This window comes from Anolis carolinensis, chromosome 2 (genome assembly GCF_035594765.1).
Source record: "Anolis carolinensis isolate JA03-04 chromosome 2, rAnoCar3.1.pri, whole genome shotgun sequence".
Lineage (NCBI taxonomy): Eukaryota > Metazoa > Chordata > Lepidosauria > Squamata > Dactyloidae > Anolis > Anolis carolinensis.
The window spans coordinates 108,107,178-108,126,802 of NC_085842.1; the positions used below are offsets into that span (position 1 = coordinate 108,107,178).

Sequence of the window (19,625 nt, forward strand, 5' to 3'; positions counted from 1 at the left end):
TTGTATACTAATAAATATGCAAGGTTGGTCTGGAAGGCGACACAGCAAACATCAATTTATCACTACTAAAAGGTTTCTAGCAGGAAAAAACCAGATGAGAACTGTGCTGAAGGCCCCCCTTTATAGAATCATAGAATAATAAAGTTGGAAGAGATCATATGGGCCATCTAGTCCAACCCCTTGACATACAGGAAAAGCACAATCAAAGCACCTGTTATGGTTGAGCCTTCGGGCCCCGATAATAGAAGAAGGGGGCATAAGACTCCTCGAGAGTCAGACTCTTTCGAGGAGCGTGAACGAAAACGGCTCCGGGATTTGTTTACAGACCCGACAGATGAGGACTCATTTGAGGGTTTTTCTGAGGGTTTGGAGGAAGAGATGGCCAGCTCGGAGGAGGATGACATGGAATGGACTCGTGTGAGGGAGGATTTGGGTGTTGGGGAAACAGGCAATGAAAGCATGGGAGGTGAGTGGCGGGTTGCAGGATCAGACCCATGGACTGGCTGGAGGGATGGAGCGGGATCCACAGCTGGGGATGCTGTGGGGCGTAGTCAAAGGTGCTTTAGCTCTGATGAGGATGATGAGTTTGGGGTGCCTGGAATTGGGATGGCAGCTGACAGCGATGATGAGCTTGAACTGGGATAAATTGGGGTTTGGGATCAATGTCTAATTGCATTGGGCAAGGTAATCTGGACGGACGCTTGGGCTTTTGTTGGGGAACTTCCTGAAGACGGGTGTGATTCGTTGCTGGATACGTAAGTTTACCAAGGACACTGGGCATCGACGGCGGGAGGAACTGTGCGGGGTTTTTCTCTGTGCAACTTGTGTTTAATCTCAATAGCTTGGACCTCCGTCATCTTTTTGACGGGCAATACCTACTCACACTGGATTGACGCCCAACGCCACATTAAAAAATTTTTTTTCAGTGAGGTACCAACGTCAAGAAGACGATGGAGGAGCTCAAGGCCCGTTTTGACCAGCTGCAGGCTGCATTTTACGCTGCACAAGCAGCACAGCCAGCTAAGGGACATGTAATGATTCCTGAACGTTTTGATGGATCCCGGGACAAATTGCCTACTTTTTTGGCTAAAATCGAACTTTATTTTTCTCAGATTAGCCCACAAGCTTTTCCTACGGACACCAGCAAGGTGGCATTTATTTTGAGTTTACTGACCGGTTCAGCGGGACAGTGGGCAACTAATTTGATTTTGGGTAATGACCCAGTCAAGGATAATTTGGTCAACTTCAAGAAATTATTGTCGGACATTTTTGGGGATCCCCTTCGTATGGAGAATGCTAGCTGGGCTCTTTACCGGTTAAAACAGGGAAAAGGGTATGTTTTGGACTACTTGAATAAGTTTAACTCTCTTCGCCATCAATTGGACTGGGGGGAGAATGCATTTATGCTTTTGTTTATAGCTGGTTTAAGTGACCATCTTCAAGATGAACTGGCGCGGTTAGAGCCATCAGAAAACTGGGACGCTTTGGTGGTTAAGGTGTTGCGTTTGAACGCCCAGTTTGAATCGCGTAAACAATCTCGGCCTATGTATGCGCCCTCTGTATTTGTATCTAGGGCACCTGTAGCTAAGGGGGAGGAGCCTATGGAGCTCGGAGTGTTTAGAAAGTTGTCAACGGCGGAAAAGGATCGTAGAAGGCCATTAGGATTATGTCTGTATTGTGGGACTGCTGGGCACTTTGCTAGGAACTGTAATATCAAGCCTTCTCAGTTTTCGGGAAAAGGCCAGCCCTAGTGCGATGTGAGTCCAATGCACTAGGGCTTATAAGGCAGTCACTAGAGGGAAAGAAACATGTTTTTGTACCCATTTCTCTATCTGTTGGGGAAAAGAAACTTGCTTCAACTCTGGCATTGCTGGACTCAGGGGCTACGGTCTCGTACGTGGATATTGGATTTGCAAGAAAACATAGGTTGCCTACAATACGTAAAGCATGCGATATATGGGTGGAAGGGGCGGATGGAAGACTACTGGAATCTGGGGTGGTTAATCAAGAAACCTCAGGAATAACATGGGAGGTGCAAGGGGTAACTGGAGAGTTTGTATGGGATATCACACGGTTACCAAGATACAATGTAATTCTGGGAATGGATTGGTTATCTTTGGTGAACCCTCAAGTGGATTGGGTGAAGCGTACTATAGCTTTTAAAAGGCAGGGATGTTTTGCTTTAAATTCTTCCCAGATGGATATGGAGGGTGTGCCTACTGAATACAGGGAATTCCAAGATGTTTTCTGTAAGAGGGAAGCAGATAAGTTACCGCCTCATAGACCATACGATTGTGCGATTAGACTGGTGGAAGGCGCTAAGTTACCAGCTCTAACGGTACCTGAAAGACAAGCCTTGAGAGAATTTCTTGATGAGAATCTAGCTAAAGGGTTTATTCGTCCATCTAGCTCTCCAACTGCTGCACCTGTGTTTTTTGTGGCTAAAAAGACGGGGGAGCTTAGGCTAGTATGTGACTATTGGGTTCTTAATAAGTATACCATCCGTGATAGGTATCCGCTACCTTTGATTTCGGAGCTTCTCTCAAGAGTTCAAGGGGCTAAGATCTTTTCTGAACTTGACCTACGGGGGGCGTATAATTTGATTAGGATACGGGAAGGTGACGAATGGAAGACGGCATTCAATACATGCTTCGGATGTCACGAATTTCATGTGATGCCTTTCGGGTTATGTAATGCGCCCGCCGTCTTCCAAAGGTTCATAAATGACGTGTTTAGAGATTTGATTGATCAATTTATGGTTGTTTATTTGGATGATATATTGGTTTTCTCAAAAGATGAGAAGGAACATCAGCAACATGTGAGGCAGGTGTTGCAACGTTTACGGGATAATGGGCTTTTTGCTAAGGCCTCCAAATGCGTGTTTAACGTGTCAGAGGTGGAATTCTTGGGACATGTAGTTTCAGGAAAAGAACTAAAAATGGACCCGCACAAGGTTGACGCTGTCAACTCCTGTCAGGAAATTAAGTCTAAAAAAGATGTACAGCGTTTTTTGGGGTTTGCTAATTACTATCGAGAGTTTATTCCAAACTTCGCTAAACTTACTGTACCTTTAACACAGCTATTACGTAAGAAGCAACCGTTTGTGTGGGGAAGGGAGGCTCGAGATGCGTTTGAACAGTTGAAATCTAGTTTCCAAGATGATAATGTACTAATACATCCAGACATTGATAAACCATTCATAGTAGAAGCAGATGCTTCTAGCTATGCGTTGGGGGCTGTGTTATCTCAAAGGGATTCATCAGGGACCTTGCGTCCCTGTGGATTCTACTCCAGACAACTAACACCTTTTGAACAAAATTACACCATCTGGGAAAAGGAATTGTTGGCTATAAAGGTGGCTTTTGAGGTGTGGCGGCACTGGTAAGAAGGGGCACATCATCAAATCGTGGTCAGATCTGACCACAAGAACTTAGAACATTTACAGACTGCCAAGAAATTGAATCAACGCCAGATTCGATGGGCCTTGTTTTTCTCTAGGTTCAACTTTAAGGTACAGTTTGTGGAGGGGAAGGTTAATTTAAGGGCGGATGCTTTGTCTCGTAAACCAGAGTTTAAGACTTGCGAGCAAACAGTGCGTCAGACGATATTACCAACTGCTTCTTTATGTGTGGTAGAAAACGAGTCGGGGCTGCACACTCAGATTCTGGAGGCTCAAAAGAATGATAACTGGACTCAAGAACAACTCATATTGCTTTTGGTAGGGACTCGTACTGTGCTACCTCATTTACAGGAACAGGAGGGGGTATTGGTGCATAATGGGCAAGTTTATTTACTCAGGTTGGAAGTAATCAGGGCACATCATGATGAGCCGATGGCTGGGCATTTTGGTAGGTTTAAGACTGTACAACTTATTACCAGAAATTATTGGTGGCCTAAAATGCGACAGGACATTCTTCGTTACTGTGATAGTTGTGCAGTATGTCAACAGAGTAATACGCCTGTCGGGCGCCCTAGGGGATTATTGTCTTCACTGCCCGTTCCTGAAAGACCCTGGCAAATTATTTCTATGGATTTCATTTCTGATTTACCTAGGTCTGGGGGTTACACGTGTATCTGGGTGGTGGTAGACTTATTTTCTAAAATGGCTCATTTTATACCTTGTTCAACAATTCCGGCGGCTCCTACATTGGCTTTACTTTTTACTAAGCATGTTTTCCGTTTGCATGGGGCTCCTGAGATTATTGTGTCTGATCGGGCTCCTCAGTTCGTATCTCGTTTTTGGAAGCATTTCCACGAGTGGGAACCAAGTTGAATGTGTCCTCTGCTTTCCATCCGCAAACGGATGGACAATCTGAGAGAGTTAATGGACTGTTGGAGCAGTATTTGCGCTGCTTTTGTCTGGAACAACCTGGTGATTGGGTTAAGTGGTTGTCGGTAGCCGAGTTCGCTTATAATAACGCTACGCATACATCCAGTCGACACACACCATTTGAGTTGACTTATGGTTTCCATCCGCGGGGGGGAGTGGCACCGTCAACCAATGTGGTTTCTTCTGATCCTGTATATCGCTCATCTGAAATGGCTGCCTTGCATGATATCGCTCGTAAGTTGTTGTTGGAAGCCAAGGCAGCTCAGAAAACTCAAGCAGATCGACATAGGCAAGCAGGAGAGGAGTTAGAAGAGGGGGATCTGGTTTGGTTATCCTCTAAGTATATAAAACACTCTGGGGGAAAGTTTGGACCACGGTATTTAGGGCCATTCCCTATTGTTAAGAAGATTTCTTCTGTGGCATTTAGATTGCGCTTGCCACCTTCTTTTAAGATCCACCCTGTCTTTCATCGCTTGTTTATTCCTCCCTGCAGCGAAGGAAAACGTGGTCGTAGTCAGGATTCAATTTAAGGTTCAACAGCCAACGATATCCAGGTCCAGGCTCAGCAGTCAGGGAAACGTCAGTCAGCAGGGTCCCAAACCTCTTCCCTTTGAGTTGTTTAAGCTCAATCTGAGTTGTTTTTTGTTACCTATCACACTGAAGTCAAGTGTTTGCCCTGTTCTTTGTCTCCTACGGGCATTTTTAGTTCTGTAATCTCAATAAACTGAGTTTTGCTTTACTCACTGGCGTTCTGTCTCTGACAGCACCACTGGTAGATGGCCATCCAGCCTCTGTTAAAAAGGCTGCTCCCTCTTTCTTATGGCATTCTTTCACATATTTATACATGGCTATCATGTCTTCTCTAAACCTTCCCTTCTCATATGGAAGAGAAGGAAAAGTTGGGAGGTTTTCATTTTTAGATATAAAGAAAAGCGGAACTCAATAAACCAGATTCTTTTTTGAGGGGTCCTGCAACTTTCAGGCTGGTTAGTGAGCTGCAGTGGTTTGTATTCCTTGAAGCAAAAATCTCTCTAATTTCCCTTCAGTTTGTGATCTGATGCAAACATAAATATTTCTGGATTTTTGTGGTGAACTTTGCCACATCAACCAGATCTACGCGTACTACTTTGCTTCAATCCAAATGCATACTTTGTGCACAGGAAAAATGCACACTGTCTTTATCTTAAAACTAGTTTTCTTAAAATGTTTGTCTTGTTTAATAAAAAGACAGAGAAGACAAGAATAATCAATGCCATCTTCTCATATAACCTTTAGAGACAGATTCTATTGTTATTGAAAGATCTGGATCATACATTGTAAAACAAGAATGCCTGAATGCTACAAATAATGCTGTTTTGTGTGAGCCTTTCCTTCCCAAGCAGCACTGCAACATTCTTTCACATGTTGCAAGTTTTTAATGCAAGTCAATTGGCTTTTTAAAAAGATAACCTCACAGAGAAAGCATAAACAGAGAGAAAGAAAGAGGGGATGTTTCCTGTTATAAAAACCTGGAACTACAACATAGGGCTTAGAGAAAAGAACAGTGGTATCAAGAACATTTATGTTGATTTTATTTTGTTCTCCCTGGAGACGAGCATCTAACAGAGCCCAAAGAAGCACATCTAAGTATAATATTTTAATCGTATCTTGATCACTATTAAGTCTGCTCATTTAATAAGACATTTAATGACAACAAGCACTGAATACTGTTAAGTCCACTAAAGAACCAGGGTATCTTAATGAGAAATAGGCAATATTTCAAAGACTATCAATGTGGCCAGTAAATAGGGTTTTGACAAGCTAAATGCTATCCTGAAGAGCGAAGAGTGTCTCCTTCCACAGGATGTATAATGTATCTTCCAAACTAGCTGGTACTTGAAAATTTACTTGATTTCAGTGCTTGGTCTCCTTCCTTACAAACAGGATTAAAGCACTTCACATGTTTTAATTTTTTTAAATGTACCTGCAATTTGTGGCATTAAAACCTTAGCACTCTCACAATAAGGAAAACTGATAGAGAAACTTTCTTGGCACCTGGAATCCTTCTACACATTAACATGCTTAGTTAAACAGTAAAACCACCCAAAGGTAGATTCATTTCTATGAAACCTTTCAGATTTTTCTCATACAGTTGAACTGTCACGGAACAATATTTATGCACCATGGAAACCTCAGCATAGAAGTGGAAATGGAGTACGTGCATGAATGCTTGCGCTCGCTCTCTCTCTCTCCCTCCCTCCCTCCCTCCCTCCCTCCCTCCCTCCCTCCCTCCAATAAATTAGGCAATCAACAAGCCATGTGAGCTGCCACGTTTTTTACAATGTGTTCAAAGGCTTAATTCGGAACATCTTTCTGCCGCAGACAATAAAACTGGGTGGTTTTCTCCTTGCAAAAGAACTTTCCCTCCATTTCCTCTGATTATCATGCTGGCAAGGGATCCTTTGTTTTCTTGGATGTGTCTCATGGGACAAAGGGACCATGATCAAATTAATTGTGGAACAAAAGAAAGGAGAAGAGACAATTGCAGAGAAAATGAGTACTGTTCCTTCCAGAAACACAGTAAGGAGGGGGTTCAGTAAGGCCACAGCCTGTGCCAATCCACAAAAGCAGACACAATTTCTCCAGACCAGCAGCTGTTTACTTGGACAGGTTCTATCTTAGATGGAAGCTGACATGGCGGAGCACCTTCTCTCCTCCATGTTCCCTATCTATCCTGACTACAAGCAGCTTGGATGAGCTTTGAAAAAACTACTTTCTTGGATGAGAACTGCCAAAATATCCAAGGCAGCAGAGTCAGTGGTCATGCCAGCTAAGAAATTCTGGGAGTTCTAGTCCAAGAAAGTAACACCTCCAAGTTCTGCTTGATTTTGCAGTCAGGTCCTTGCAGCATTTTTTAATACTCAGCAGTCTGCTAACACTGTAAACTGAAAAGGCAAATGTATTATATATTTTTGGATATTAAAGAGTACTAAATGTCACTTTAAATGTTCAGCAGTACACTGGCAGCCCTCAGGTCCTGTGAGAAAGATGTCCCAGGCTTCTGAAGGTTCTGCTACATCAAATGCAACAAGCTCATGGGGTGATGGATTTGGAACAGCTGTCAAGCTTCCAGGGACAAAAAACAGATTTTCATTTGTTACATTTGAAAAGTTTGTTACGCCAAGCCTTGAAGGGACCACTCTTAAGCATTCTTGAAAGAAAATAATCTCAGCTAAGATGTTGGTCTACAAAATAACAGCTCTAGCAGACATGAGATTGCAAATCTTGCCTTTGCACACCCACACAGACCACTGGCTTTCCTAGAACTGCAACTTCTACTCTGTTTAACCGAATTTTCTGAACTAACACAGCAAATGCCCCTTTCAGTCCTGTCACCTGAAATGTTCTATGTGCTTTGTACCAAAAAGTCTCCCCACTAGTCCCAAGGGTGAGTAAACAGGCCCTCTAGGTGTTGCTGGACTACAGCCAGCATTTCTAACGATGCCACCAGAAGGGTGGGGGAGAAAGAGATTTCTTACCATTGCACTGGTCAGATATTCCTTCTTGACAAAGAGAAATTGATAACCCCGACCTTTTTAGTCATTTACAAAGCAATTGAGCTTTCCTAAAATAGGACAAGCTAAGCACAAGCCCTAGATGACGGTTTTGTTGCTCCCACTAGTTCTTCAAAGCCCCCCTAATGCTACAAATGTTTTCTTTGTTTTTTTTAAAAATAGAACATGTTTTCGGCAGTTTTGCCCTAAAATCATTCAGAAAGATTCTCAAATGCATACAAACATGAGAAAATACCTCGCATCTGTCCCACAAGCACCCCAGGCGTATTACCTCCAAATACCTCAGGTTTCTTCTGCAGTTCCTCACCAAATGGCAACATGAAGCGATATAGCTTTACCTTCCCACCCCTGGTCTAAATTTTATCAGGAAGGAATAATCCATCCAATCATCCATCCAGCCCTTTATCTGACAGTTTCCTATATACTGTATTTACTCAAATCTAATGCTCGCTCTTTTTTTTTTTTTTGCTAAATTACCTTCCCAAAATTTGGGTGTGCAATGCATTAGATTCTCGTAATACGGCAATCTTAGTTCTGGGCAAAAGCAACAGGGGAAGCTACTTCAGGAGCACCTGGAGCTCCTATTTGAGGGGCGTCATCTCTAATTTAATGGTCACGGCCCAATGCCACCAGCATTCTTTGGCAGAGAAAGTTCAAGACCTTGTAAAATTTCATACAATTGAGCCAGGGCAGTTAAAGTGGATTCATTCTACAGCAGAGATGTACCCCAAGGTTTTCTTTTCCATTGCTAGAAGCTTTGGTGTTCTAACACTTTTGTTTTTAAGGAATTACAGTATAAGCAAATTCCAAAACATGCATTTTTGCCGCTACACATTACATTTGCCAGAAAATACTTTTTTTTTTTTTTGCTTTCAGGGTTTTGAAAATTAAGGTGCTCATTAGATTTGATGGCACATTAGACTCAAGTAATAGTTGACCATACTTTTCCCAAAACTGCAATCCTATTTAACAGTTATAGGCAGATCATGCAAAAGCCATAAAGCAATTTCTCCTATTCAGTCTCTGGCTACATGTTCTGTTCCTTTCTTATATGTGTATCCCACCAATTATTTCAGAAGCTGATCCATATAGATTCACTGCCAAATAGAGAAGCAGAGATTACACTGAGATTAGCAATTTGTCTCAGCTCATCTCTCATAGTGGCTCTGTGTTTGGATCTCCAGATGCTTTGAACTTCAACTTTTAGAAGACCAGATATTATGCCAGAGATTCTGCGAGATGGAGTTCAAACTATCTGGAGAACCAAAGGCTGAAAATAACTATCTGAAAGGCTTCACAGCTGAGTAAGGACTTGAATCTGGGAGGTTTCCACAGTCAAGTTCTGTACTTTAACCTCTACCTCACACTGGTCCTGCAATTGCTCTTCAGTGAAATATATCTCAGCAGAGGGATGAAGGGCTTAAATTAAAAGTTTATTTCCACATTTAGATATTGCACAGTTGTTTCCAAGAGACATATTCAGGATACTTGGCAATAACACACACAATGCTAGAAGCAAACTCACCTGAATTCATTTAAGGCATCCACAATCCTGTTATAGGCCAAACTCCGTTGGCTGGCATCAGCTGACCGCCGACTCATTTTCATAGCCTTGAAAACAATCATTAAACACGTGAGTCTTTAAGACTCTGTTGCCAACCACAGTCTTGGCAACAGAAAATGAAAACAAAAGTCATGTGCTAAGGGCTATCTAAGGTGCACCCAGACAGGTAAACAGGGGTGGGTGCAGGGTGTTTTGGGCTTTTTATGCCATGATAAACATTGGGCTCTTGCCAAATTTCCTATCAAGTTAGAGATATGTGAGGCACATGTATTTGCACTGTCCTCCTTTTCCATAGATTTGCTTGCAAAAGGCTATAAAGAGGTCCAAGATTTCCTAGACTCATTCTCTCCCTGCAGGAACAGATTAACAATTCCTTGAATTAAACCACTAGTAAACACAATTCAATGTTTCGATGACAGAAATGTTGTATGAGGAACAGGCAAAATTCATGTTGGAGACAAGAACAATCTTTAGGTAATTAAGAGCTCTGCTTTAAATTCTGTGGTCCACTTGAAAGAAGTGATTATGTCCAATTCAGACAATTACTGACAAAGCAAAGACATTTAACATGATGTTTCACAGGGATGGAGAACCTGCAAGTGCTCTCCATGCTATCTGGACTTCAATTCCTCAGATGTCCCAGAGAGGAAAACTCATAATCCCTCAATTTATGGGAAATGCTGTCCCAAATATTTTGAAGGTCAAAGGTTCCCTACCTCTGTAGAGGTAGATGTTCCCTTTTGATGTGAACGATGCAGGCATAACATCTCTTTGTGTACATAGCAATCTCTATCATTCTCCAATTCCACTTTTTAGGGGGAAATTTTCCAAGAATTGAGCATACATGTGATTGCATATTTAGGTGGAATGCTCATGACATGCCACATAATATATGTACAAGGAGGTGCTGTGCAACTAAGCATAAACAGCTCTTTGCTCAAGAAAATAATTGCCTCACTGCCAACCTTCAAATGATGAGCAACCCTGGGACGGCCCAACGAAACTGGGAGCTGGACACTGTATTTCTCAGCCAGTGCAATAGAATAATAAATTATAGTAGCAATGGGTCCTTTGTTGGCTTAAAACCTCTGATTTAATACTGAATGGTTACAATAAGATAAATTGATCTGGCAAAACTATTACAGGATAAAATGAAAATTGTTGATCAGAATGAAGAATAAATACAGGTGATTATTACCTGCTCTATTGCACTCTTCAGTTTGTTCATGTGGCTCTCAAAAAGAGGGAAGTGTGAGAAAAAGAACTCATTAAAGTTGCTGTTTTCTTCTTCATCTTTTGAAAGAGTGAATATCACCCCAATGGCTATTTTCTTTTTCCGGACAATTCCTGGGCTTGGGCTGGTGCTGTCGTCAGACAAGTTAAAGCTTTCTTCCACTGACCTTTAGGAGGGAACCCAAACAATGTGGTGTAAATGTAACAAGCGATTTTATGGTTAGGGTTTCAACGTGTTCAAAGTAAACATCTCTTCTCTGCACTGGGCAAAAAGATAAGTCACTGCTTAAGTTAATACTGGGACAAGAATATGGCACGCCGGCATTTGGAGATGTTCTGAGTAGCTATGATTAATGGACTGAATTTTAAAAGTCAGCTGTGTTCTCTTTTATAGTGTGAACACATTACAAGGCGGAACGAGTTGTATAGCTAATCTGTCATCTAATAAAGATCGCAAACACATTCAACTCTCCAGCCTTGCTCGACTAGCTCCACATGCATTTTTTTTTCCTTTTAGCCTCACGTTCTGTGATTACCACAAAACCACAATAGGAAAAGGTTTGTACAACAAACACACTCAACAACTTGAGCTTCTCTCACAGTCTTAAATAGAGGTACAGAAAAAAGAGGAGGCTTTTGTAAAAACAAAAGGAATATAGACATTTATATTGAAAAATACAGCAGAGAAAACAACTTTACAGTAAGGTATGTGTATTTAAATGAAGACGAAGCTCACCCGATTCCACTTTTTAAAAAATGGGTAGGATCGAAATACACAATATAGACTATATGGGGAATGAAGATGTGTAATATATTGCAGAGGTTACGGCAGCAACAATGGCTGGAGGGAACAAAATTCATTTTACTGTAACTACAGCCCATGGACTCCCCTCAGTTTCAGGCAGAATAAGCCCTTGAATCAGTGAGCACATGGTAATGCAACACATGTGTAAATTCCACTGTCTTAGTCACATTCAGGCTAGATTACTGTAACGCGCTCTACATGGGGCTGCCCCAGAAGAGTGTTCGGAAACTTCAACTGGTTCAAAGGTCAGCTGCTAGATTGCTCACGGAAGCGGGATATAGAGAACAAACCACCCCGCTCCTGAAGCAGCTACACTGGCTTCCGGTTTGTTTCCGGGCACAATTCAAGGTGCTGGCTTTGGCCTACAAAGCCCTATATGGTTCGGGCCCAGCCTACTTGAGGGACCGTATCTCCTTCTACCAACCCACTCCAGCCCTGAGATCCTCAGGAGAGGCCCTTCTCTTGGTCCCACCACCATCGCAGGCGCATTTGGTGGGAACGAGAGAGAGGGCCTTTTCGGTGGTGGCCCCACGGCTCTGGAACTCCCTCCCTAATGAGGTACAATCAGCCCCCTCCTTACTGGCCTTTTGTTCACAAATTAAAACCTTTCTGTAGAGGCAAGCCTTCCCAGACACATGATAATAGGAACTGCCAGTCTGATAAATAATTTGTTAATAACTGACAAATAACTTCAGTGGCCGGAGATTATGGATATATGTAAATGGTGCTTGCTGCAAGTTTTTAAATTGTTTTATTTGATATGTGGATTGGGTTATTTATATTAGGATATGATGTTTTAATTTGATTATGTATTGCAGTTGGATGTATTTGTATGAATTTTCTATGTTGTATGCCGCTTTGAATTCCACCCACGGGAGAAAAGTGGGATAGAAATAAATAAATGAATGAATGAATAATTGATTCAGTGTGTTTAGTTGGGCCTAGCAATTTAATTTAGTTGCAACTTCTGCCACTGGAAAAGTAGAATAGAAATATATTAAATATCCCTGTCTTTTTAACATCATTAATCACACAGTTAATACAATCTTTAAAAAGATATGTCTCTGTTTTTATGCAATACACATTGAATTTAGTACAGGAATGGGAACTTCTTGTCTTTCTGAACATTTTTGGACTGCCAACCACATTCCTTCCTCATCTTTAGCTAGGTTGACAAGGGCTGCTGTGGACTGCAAGTCAATTTCTGAGTGATTCCCACCCTTGATCTAGGTTCATGGAAGGATCACTGGGCATTACATCAGGGACACTGATTAAAGAGAAGGCCACGATTTTGAGCATGATGGAGTGAAATGGAAAAAACTAACAACAGGCAGATTTACAATGCAAAACTAGTACTGGGTAAATATGCCAATTCCAATGCCCTAATGAATTATGCTATAACCTACCATCGAGGAAAGACCCCATTCTCCAGACTTGTTGTCTGACTGCGCCGCCAGCGTCGTTGGTAACTGCTCGCACAGCTTCTATTTAACGAAGAGCCAGGAGAAGGAAATGGGGTGATAAGCAGGCTGCTCAGAGAAGCTATAATATTTTTAAAGAGAGAGAAAGGGAAAATTTTGAGAAGCATGTTGTGAAAAGGAACAATACTTTGTTGTGTTACATTGTAAGCGCTATATCCCAGTTGACTGAACACTAGGCTTCTCCCTAAGTTCAATTTCATATCAGTTCACAAACAGAAACCTGTCAGATGCAGGGCCATGTGTACAATGTGCCATTTTGCTTCTGTTTTTTCTATCCAAAATCTCACCAAGCACCAATTATTTTGTAAAAACACTGGGACCCAAGTCCAAATGCAAGGTGTATTAAAGTTGTTTATCTACCCTACTGTGTAAAAGGTTTCCTCACTGCTGAAATATTGATAAGTATGTGTGTGTTTTGAGGATTCAATTCCCTAACAAGTGATTAGGTGACTGGTCTTGTCAAGTGACCACAGGATTTAGGTTTCCAAAGGCAAGTACACAGACTCATGGATGTTGAACGTAGAACATCCTCCGCAGCATGCCTTCCTATGCACAACTATTTGAGAATAGGTAAATACATGAAAGTTTGCATCTATGCAGCACTGAACCCTGCCATATCAATATCTATTAAAATACAATGTTTTCATTTAACAGGATGGGATGCTACTATCTCATCTCTTCATTTATACATTTTAGAACTCTGTAGACAATGTCTTTCACCCCATACTGTATATATAAAATCTTCAATATGAATAATCCATATGATTAAGTATGACAAATGTGGAAAATATTGCCATGTAATATAGTAAGAATCTCTGCTTATATTATATATTTTTATCATTTAATCAAAAACAGAAATTAAATGTAAAAATCTATCATTCAACATAGGCATTACATAGGACATTACATATTAGGGACTTTCAGAAGAAACGGTTTTAACTGCAGACTAAGTTTATATACAAGGTTAAGTTAATGTAATATTTGTGTAATACTGATAAATACATTACCAGATCTTGCAATTCCACTGTCTCGGTCTTCATTCAGCTCCCTCCCTGGCATGTCCATAGGATTGCTGTGAACTAGGCAGATAAGATCACCAGTTAGCCCGAGGTTATGATATTTCTTTTCAACATCATAGTGCTCCCCTTAATTATTCAAGTAAATCATGCTCATTGGTTGCATTCATTTTTGAAAATCAACAGCACAGCACACAAACACCCATCACCAAGAAAAGTCACAAAGCTGATCAGGCCCAGAGCAGCTGCTTGTATGTATCAAGTGCTGAAGCCCACCTACGTACTTCAAGGCAAGTGAAAGAATGGAACAAAAAGGGAATGAGGCATGGAGCAAAAGCACTCAATGCAAGCCATAAGCAGATACTACAGAAAAAATGCATAGCAAAGATTTGTGCTCTACAACAAATGTGACTTGGATTCAGATTTCTATTATTTCTTCAACTAAGCATGAAGCTATCTGCATCTGCAGCCAGATCTTACTTAACAGATTCTCTTTGTCACATGTTTCAATGACCAGAATAAAAGCTTTTTGATCATAATAATTTAGAAGTCATTTTTTTGTCAGATATGTGGAGAGGAGAGAATCTACATCAGCCGTGAAAACAAAATTCGATTAATAGAAAGCACTAAATATTTTTTCTGGTTTATGGAATATAGGAATATTAGAACTGAGATCAAATTAAAGCAGTTCTCTTTAGACTTAACAAGGATCTATTGTTAGGATTCAATCTGAAATCTCATTCAATCTGAAATGAGCAATAGATACGACAGATCCTTGAAATGTAAATGTATCATTTCAAATCTTTCATATAAACCAGTTCCGCCATATTACCGACTTCTGGTGTTTTGTTGTGAAACCGTATTTTATTTCCAAGGCCAAGCTACAAAATCCACTCAGCTTTGCCACACCAACTAGACTACCCACATGGCACATAGCAAACCTGCAAAGAAAGAGGCGCTCCGGATGAGGCGGAGCGGACCTTGTTCAGAGAATGCCCGCCTAGGGCTGCAAAGCTGTGAAAAACCTACATGGCAAAACGTAAAACAACATATGAAAGAATGAGGTTAGTAAAGCAGAAAGAACTCTGGGAGGAAAGGCAGGGATGGGAGACGGGAAGGATACAAGCAAACATAAACACAGACCCACAAACACAGCAAAATCCCCATAGCTTCTACAACCAGATATAGATGTTCAAGCTGCAGTACCCATAGTTTAAACACAGTCCTTCTCTGTCAGATTGTTTTACACACATACATATAAATATATATATAAGACACATTTCCTTTTTAAGGGTTTTCTTATTTTTAAGTAATCAGTGAACAAGGAAAGGAAAAAAACTTGAAGACCTTTCTGAGTTCCTTTTCACCTTTTAAAGTTTAGGTAAAATTTATTGAGGCAGTACCATGTAGGACTGACAGAGATCACAACTGTCCAGTGAGGAAGACTAGGTTGTAAGAAGTGTTGCATCTTTGAGATGCTTCCAAGATGAAAGGTTATAAAAACACATAACTCCAAGGCACAATAGGGACTTGAAAGATTTTTGAAAGGTTTTTGAGGGCTAATGGAGAAGTAGGGAAGGTGCCTTCTGCCTCATCCTTAGAAAAGCCTGACTGTAGGCGGAACAAAGAGGTTCAGACTCCCAGCATCTCAAAAAATATCCAAAGTCCCAGATCACCATCTGTAACATGTGTAGTGTAGAAGCATTCAACTCCCTTCCATGTGCCTTTGCACACACATGAATGTACAGGCAGTCCCTGAGTTACAAAAATCCGACTTACAAACAACTCACAGTTAAAGAATGGAGGTGAGACAACAGAAAGGGAGAAAAATTTACCCCTAGGAAGGGAAATTCACTCCTGAAAGAGTTGTCATGGGGAAAAGGTGTCTCCACTGAAGCTTGATCACCAATCCTTGCTTCCACAGCAAGCCAAATTTTTCAAAATCCAATTATCACAAGGACAAAATGTGAGGTGAAATCTTCTGAACTGACAGCAAAACAAACAACACAGCAATTTTAACCCTTCCCTATGCTGTCCAAATTCAACTTAAGAACAAGCCTACAGAACCTGTCTTATTCCTTACTTGTGGATTGCCTGTATAGGATTGCCATTGCCATGGGAGAGGCGTATGTGTGAAAGCAACATCATCGGCAACTTTCAACTAAGTTATTGAGTCATGTGGTATGAATGAGTGCTTGATGGCAGCTAGATAGAATTCGTGGATCCCTCTCCTTCTCAAGAGCAGGAGATGGGTTTGAAGCCTGTTACACTACTAGAAACAATGGAAGAAAGTGGAAGATATTGTAGCAAGTTAGCACTTAATATTGTAAGCACTGTACAATGGGGCCAGAACAACTATCCATGAGCTTGCAAGAAAAATGGACTTGGGAACAGGGGCTAATTTGTACTTCTGCTATGAAAAATAAAGTTTTAAAATCAGTTGACCTAATGTCTGCTACTACAGTGGCCTGTTGAAAACATAATATTTTTTAAAGAAAGTATTTATAGGACAATCATTTGATTAATGATTTTAAAAACCACAAAACGCAAACTTGTTGCATTCCTGGGCCATATACTATTAAATAAGTGAAGCAAAAATGCATTTTAAGAATTACTGTAGAAACAAAGTTTTTGCAGGGCTGCATGGGATGAAGGACTGTAACAGCAGTTTGAAAAGATGGCCCATTTATGAGTGTGCCTTGATCCTCTGTAAAAGTAAAACTGAGAAAACATATGTTTGCATTTTCTCTCTCTTAGCTATTTCCTTAAATGTTTTCACATATTGTTACTATATATAAATGTCTTAATATTTTCCCTTAAACAGATGGAAGTGTGTACTCCATGTGGTGCCTGTTTCCTCTTCCTTTTTTTCTTGCATGAGAATTGACACAAAGTTGAAGGAAAGAGGAATTATTCTGTACCTTCTCATCCAATCAGAGAAAATGGGAACTAAATCCTTTAATACTTACCTTAAGATTTAATCACAAAAAACATCCACAACAGGTGTGCTTGAACCTGATTTACTCCAGAACACCAACTATGGATGTTTAACCAGAGCTAGAAAAGGTTACTTTTCTGCATAACAACACCCCAGATCCCCCACCCAGCATGCTCAGTAGGGATAATGAGCGCTGTAATCCAAAATTCAAATTTTCCCATGTTTCGTTCAAAAGGTTTCACTGTCATAAGTTGTTGTGAAAGGAAGGTAAGCATGAAGACTCAGTGTTCTACCAGAAAGCCAGAGGGCAGGAAAAGGTTGGCTTGTACACATATCCTCCTAAAGCACACAGTAACCTTTCAAAAATTAAGAGCTGGCAAGGATCAATGGGTCACAAGTATTGCTTTTATTTAATTTAGTTTCTAAAAATGTTCTGGTTACAGATTAACTACTTTTTGCTCTGCTTAACCTTTGATTTTTGAAAGGTGAACTAGAAGCATGTTTTGAGGAGTCAACCATACTTGGGCACAAGTTTTTACAAATACTATTGTCTCCTCTCCTAAAATATTCAACACTGGTCAATGCCATATTATTCAAAGCATAAGTCTGTACTTAAACTTGCTGTCACAAAAAGCATCGCCATGTAGTACCAAATGAGATACCAGAACAGAATGTTCCTACATTTCTGGTAGTGCAAACAAACAGGCAGTGCCTTCATTGCAGTAAGACTCTAGTAACAGTCAAAGGAACAAAGTGTGGGCATGTTTTCTGAGATGATTAATAGGGACATTTTCATTACTATTGTTTTGCAATAAGAATGTGATTTGCCAGCTATTATCACTGACATTATATACTTTATTTCAATCATACCTGCCTTTGAGGGGTGGGGGCAGGAAGACCTATAGAACCTACTGCCCTATGCAGTTGTGTGAACAACTAAAGTCCTTTACACACAGTGTGCACTAGTGGTCTAGGCTACTTTCATATGCATGTCAATGTCACAAATACAGACTAGGTATGAATCTTGGAAATGTTATATTCTAGACTACAGCTCAAAGGTGGCTCATGTTGGCTAAGAGTCTGGGAATTGTGGTCCAAAAGAATATGTTTTGTGGGCACTTTCCGAAACTCGTGTCATTATACTGCTGTAACTCTAACCATTAAACCATGAATGTGTAGAGACTATGATCTAGATAGTGCTGCCTTTACCAGAATGTTATTACCACATCTCATTGCTTCACACTTGCCTTTTAAACCAAACTGCTACTCAGGATCAAATGGGGCCTTGGAATTCTCAGTTCTCTTACCTAAAAATGTATGCAACCACAAACTAAAGTTTGAGAAAAATGGGAAATAACTGAATGGGAACACAAAAGAATGACCAGTTCATCAAATAAGCCTGTGTTTGGAGAAATAGAAATGTCACATTTGAAACCAACCAAATGTTTCCTTGAGATTACGCTTAAAACAAACAGCAGGGGGGGGGGGCATCCAAAACCATTCCATGAATAACTTTCAGAAAGTGAAGAATGTAAGGTAATATCAAGGAGTACCAGGACAACAAATCACGTATTTGCTTTATTTAATCAGATATGTGTATGTAGGTAATAAACTCTATAGTGAGCAATATGCTTAATGAAATTACTTTCATTTAGCACTTTTGATTTTCAGTTACCTATTGAAAAGTAAATGGTATTGAATGACATTGATTAAAGAAATTTCAAAAAGGCTACTTGAGCATATAATTCACATAAGTATGTGGAGCAATCCCGCTGGTGCTATATGGGCTCAGTATTTATTGACCTTTTAACTAGCCTTTAGAAAGCCAAACACACCAATCTTGAACAGCAAGCAACTAATGAGATAATAGGGATGCTTATTCTGGGATAATACTGTTCAAAGGGCATTAAGAGCCAAAATTGTAAATGATAGAGCTTATATTAGGCAGTAGGTTTTGAAAGATCATCATATTGTTCTATCCAATGGCATGATGCAATTATGGAAGATTAATGAGGCTACTAGGAAACACCTGCAAGGACATTCATTTTACTGAAGCCGAAAAAACCAAATCCAGTGAAAATAATCATGATTAACAAAACTCCTTCTTCAAATGTATTAAAGTAAAGCTTAAACATAACAGGAAATAATAACAACAAAAACAACACAGGCTTTGATCTACACAGGCTATCTTCTACAAGTAGGATGTTAGTTCCAGATATCAGGCAGCCCTGATAAGGATTCCTCCCTTTTCTTACTCTGCTGCATCCCTTGGGTTCCATTACATCTATTACAGATTCCTGAGCCTGCAAGCACAATTTTTGGAGGAGTGCAGGACTAGATTGGTAGCTGTTAGCCAGAGGACCTTTTTCTTGGCCACCACTAGAGTGTGGAATGGCCTACCAGAAGAACTTCAAAACTAAACTGGCTTTCTCAATCTTTTTTTACCCTGGAAGAAACCTTGAAAGAATTTCCAGGCTTCAGGGCATCCTGCTCAAAAATTATATTTACAGTTCAAGAAAATATGGTTTCCCTCATCATGATCCCTTGTATAACCTCTAACGATCTTTGTTGAGAGTGAATTCACATAAGGCATTCCTGATTTGATGCTCAGTATCTCACCTGTCATTTCAATAAGATTCCACAAACTACAATGGCATAAGTGAGTTCAATTTACATTTACAGGGGCAATGGGGAGAGAATAAAT

The 19,625-nt window shown here is 40.5% G+C and overlaps 1 protein-coding gene across 5 annotated transcripts in view; it reads right to left on the minus strand.

The window, feature by feature from the left end:
• fnip1 (folliculin interacting protein 1) overlaps positions 1-19,625 on the minus strand; it is a 113,703-nt gene that overhangs the window by 21,315 nt on the left and 72,763 nt on the right. For 4 of the 5 annotated variants that reach the window (XR_010002755.1, XM_008104743.3, XM_062970374.1 and 1 more), the window contains 5 exons: positions 14,925-15,008; positions 13,975-14,046; positions 12,893-13,028; positions 10,647-10,848; positions 9,410-9,495 (listed from right to left, as the gene is read on the minus strand). Coding sequence is in view for 4 of the 5 variants with exons in the window: in XM_008104743.3 (XP_008102950.2) it covers positions 9,410-9,495; positions 10,647-10,848; positions 12,893-13,028; positions 13,975-14,046; positions 14,925-15,008 (580 nt within the window). In the remaining variant the exon portion in view is untranslated. The remainder of the gene's footprint in view (positions 1-9,409; positions 9,496-10,646; positions 10,849-12,892; positions 13,029-13,974; positions 14,047-14,924; positions 15,009-19,625) is intronic. The other variant, XM_062970373.1, reaches the window with a different exon arrangement.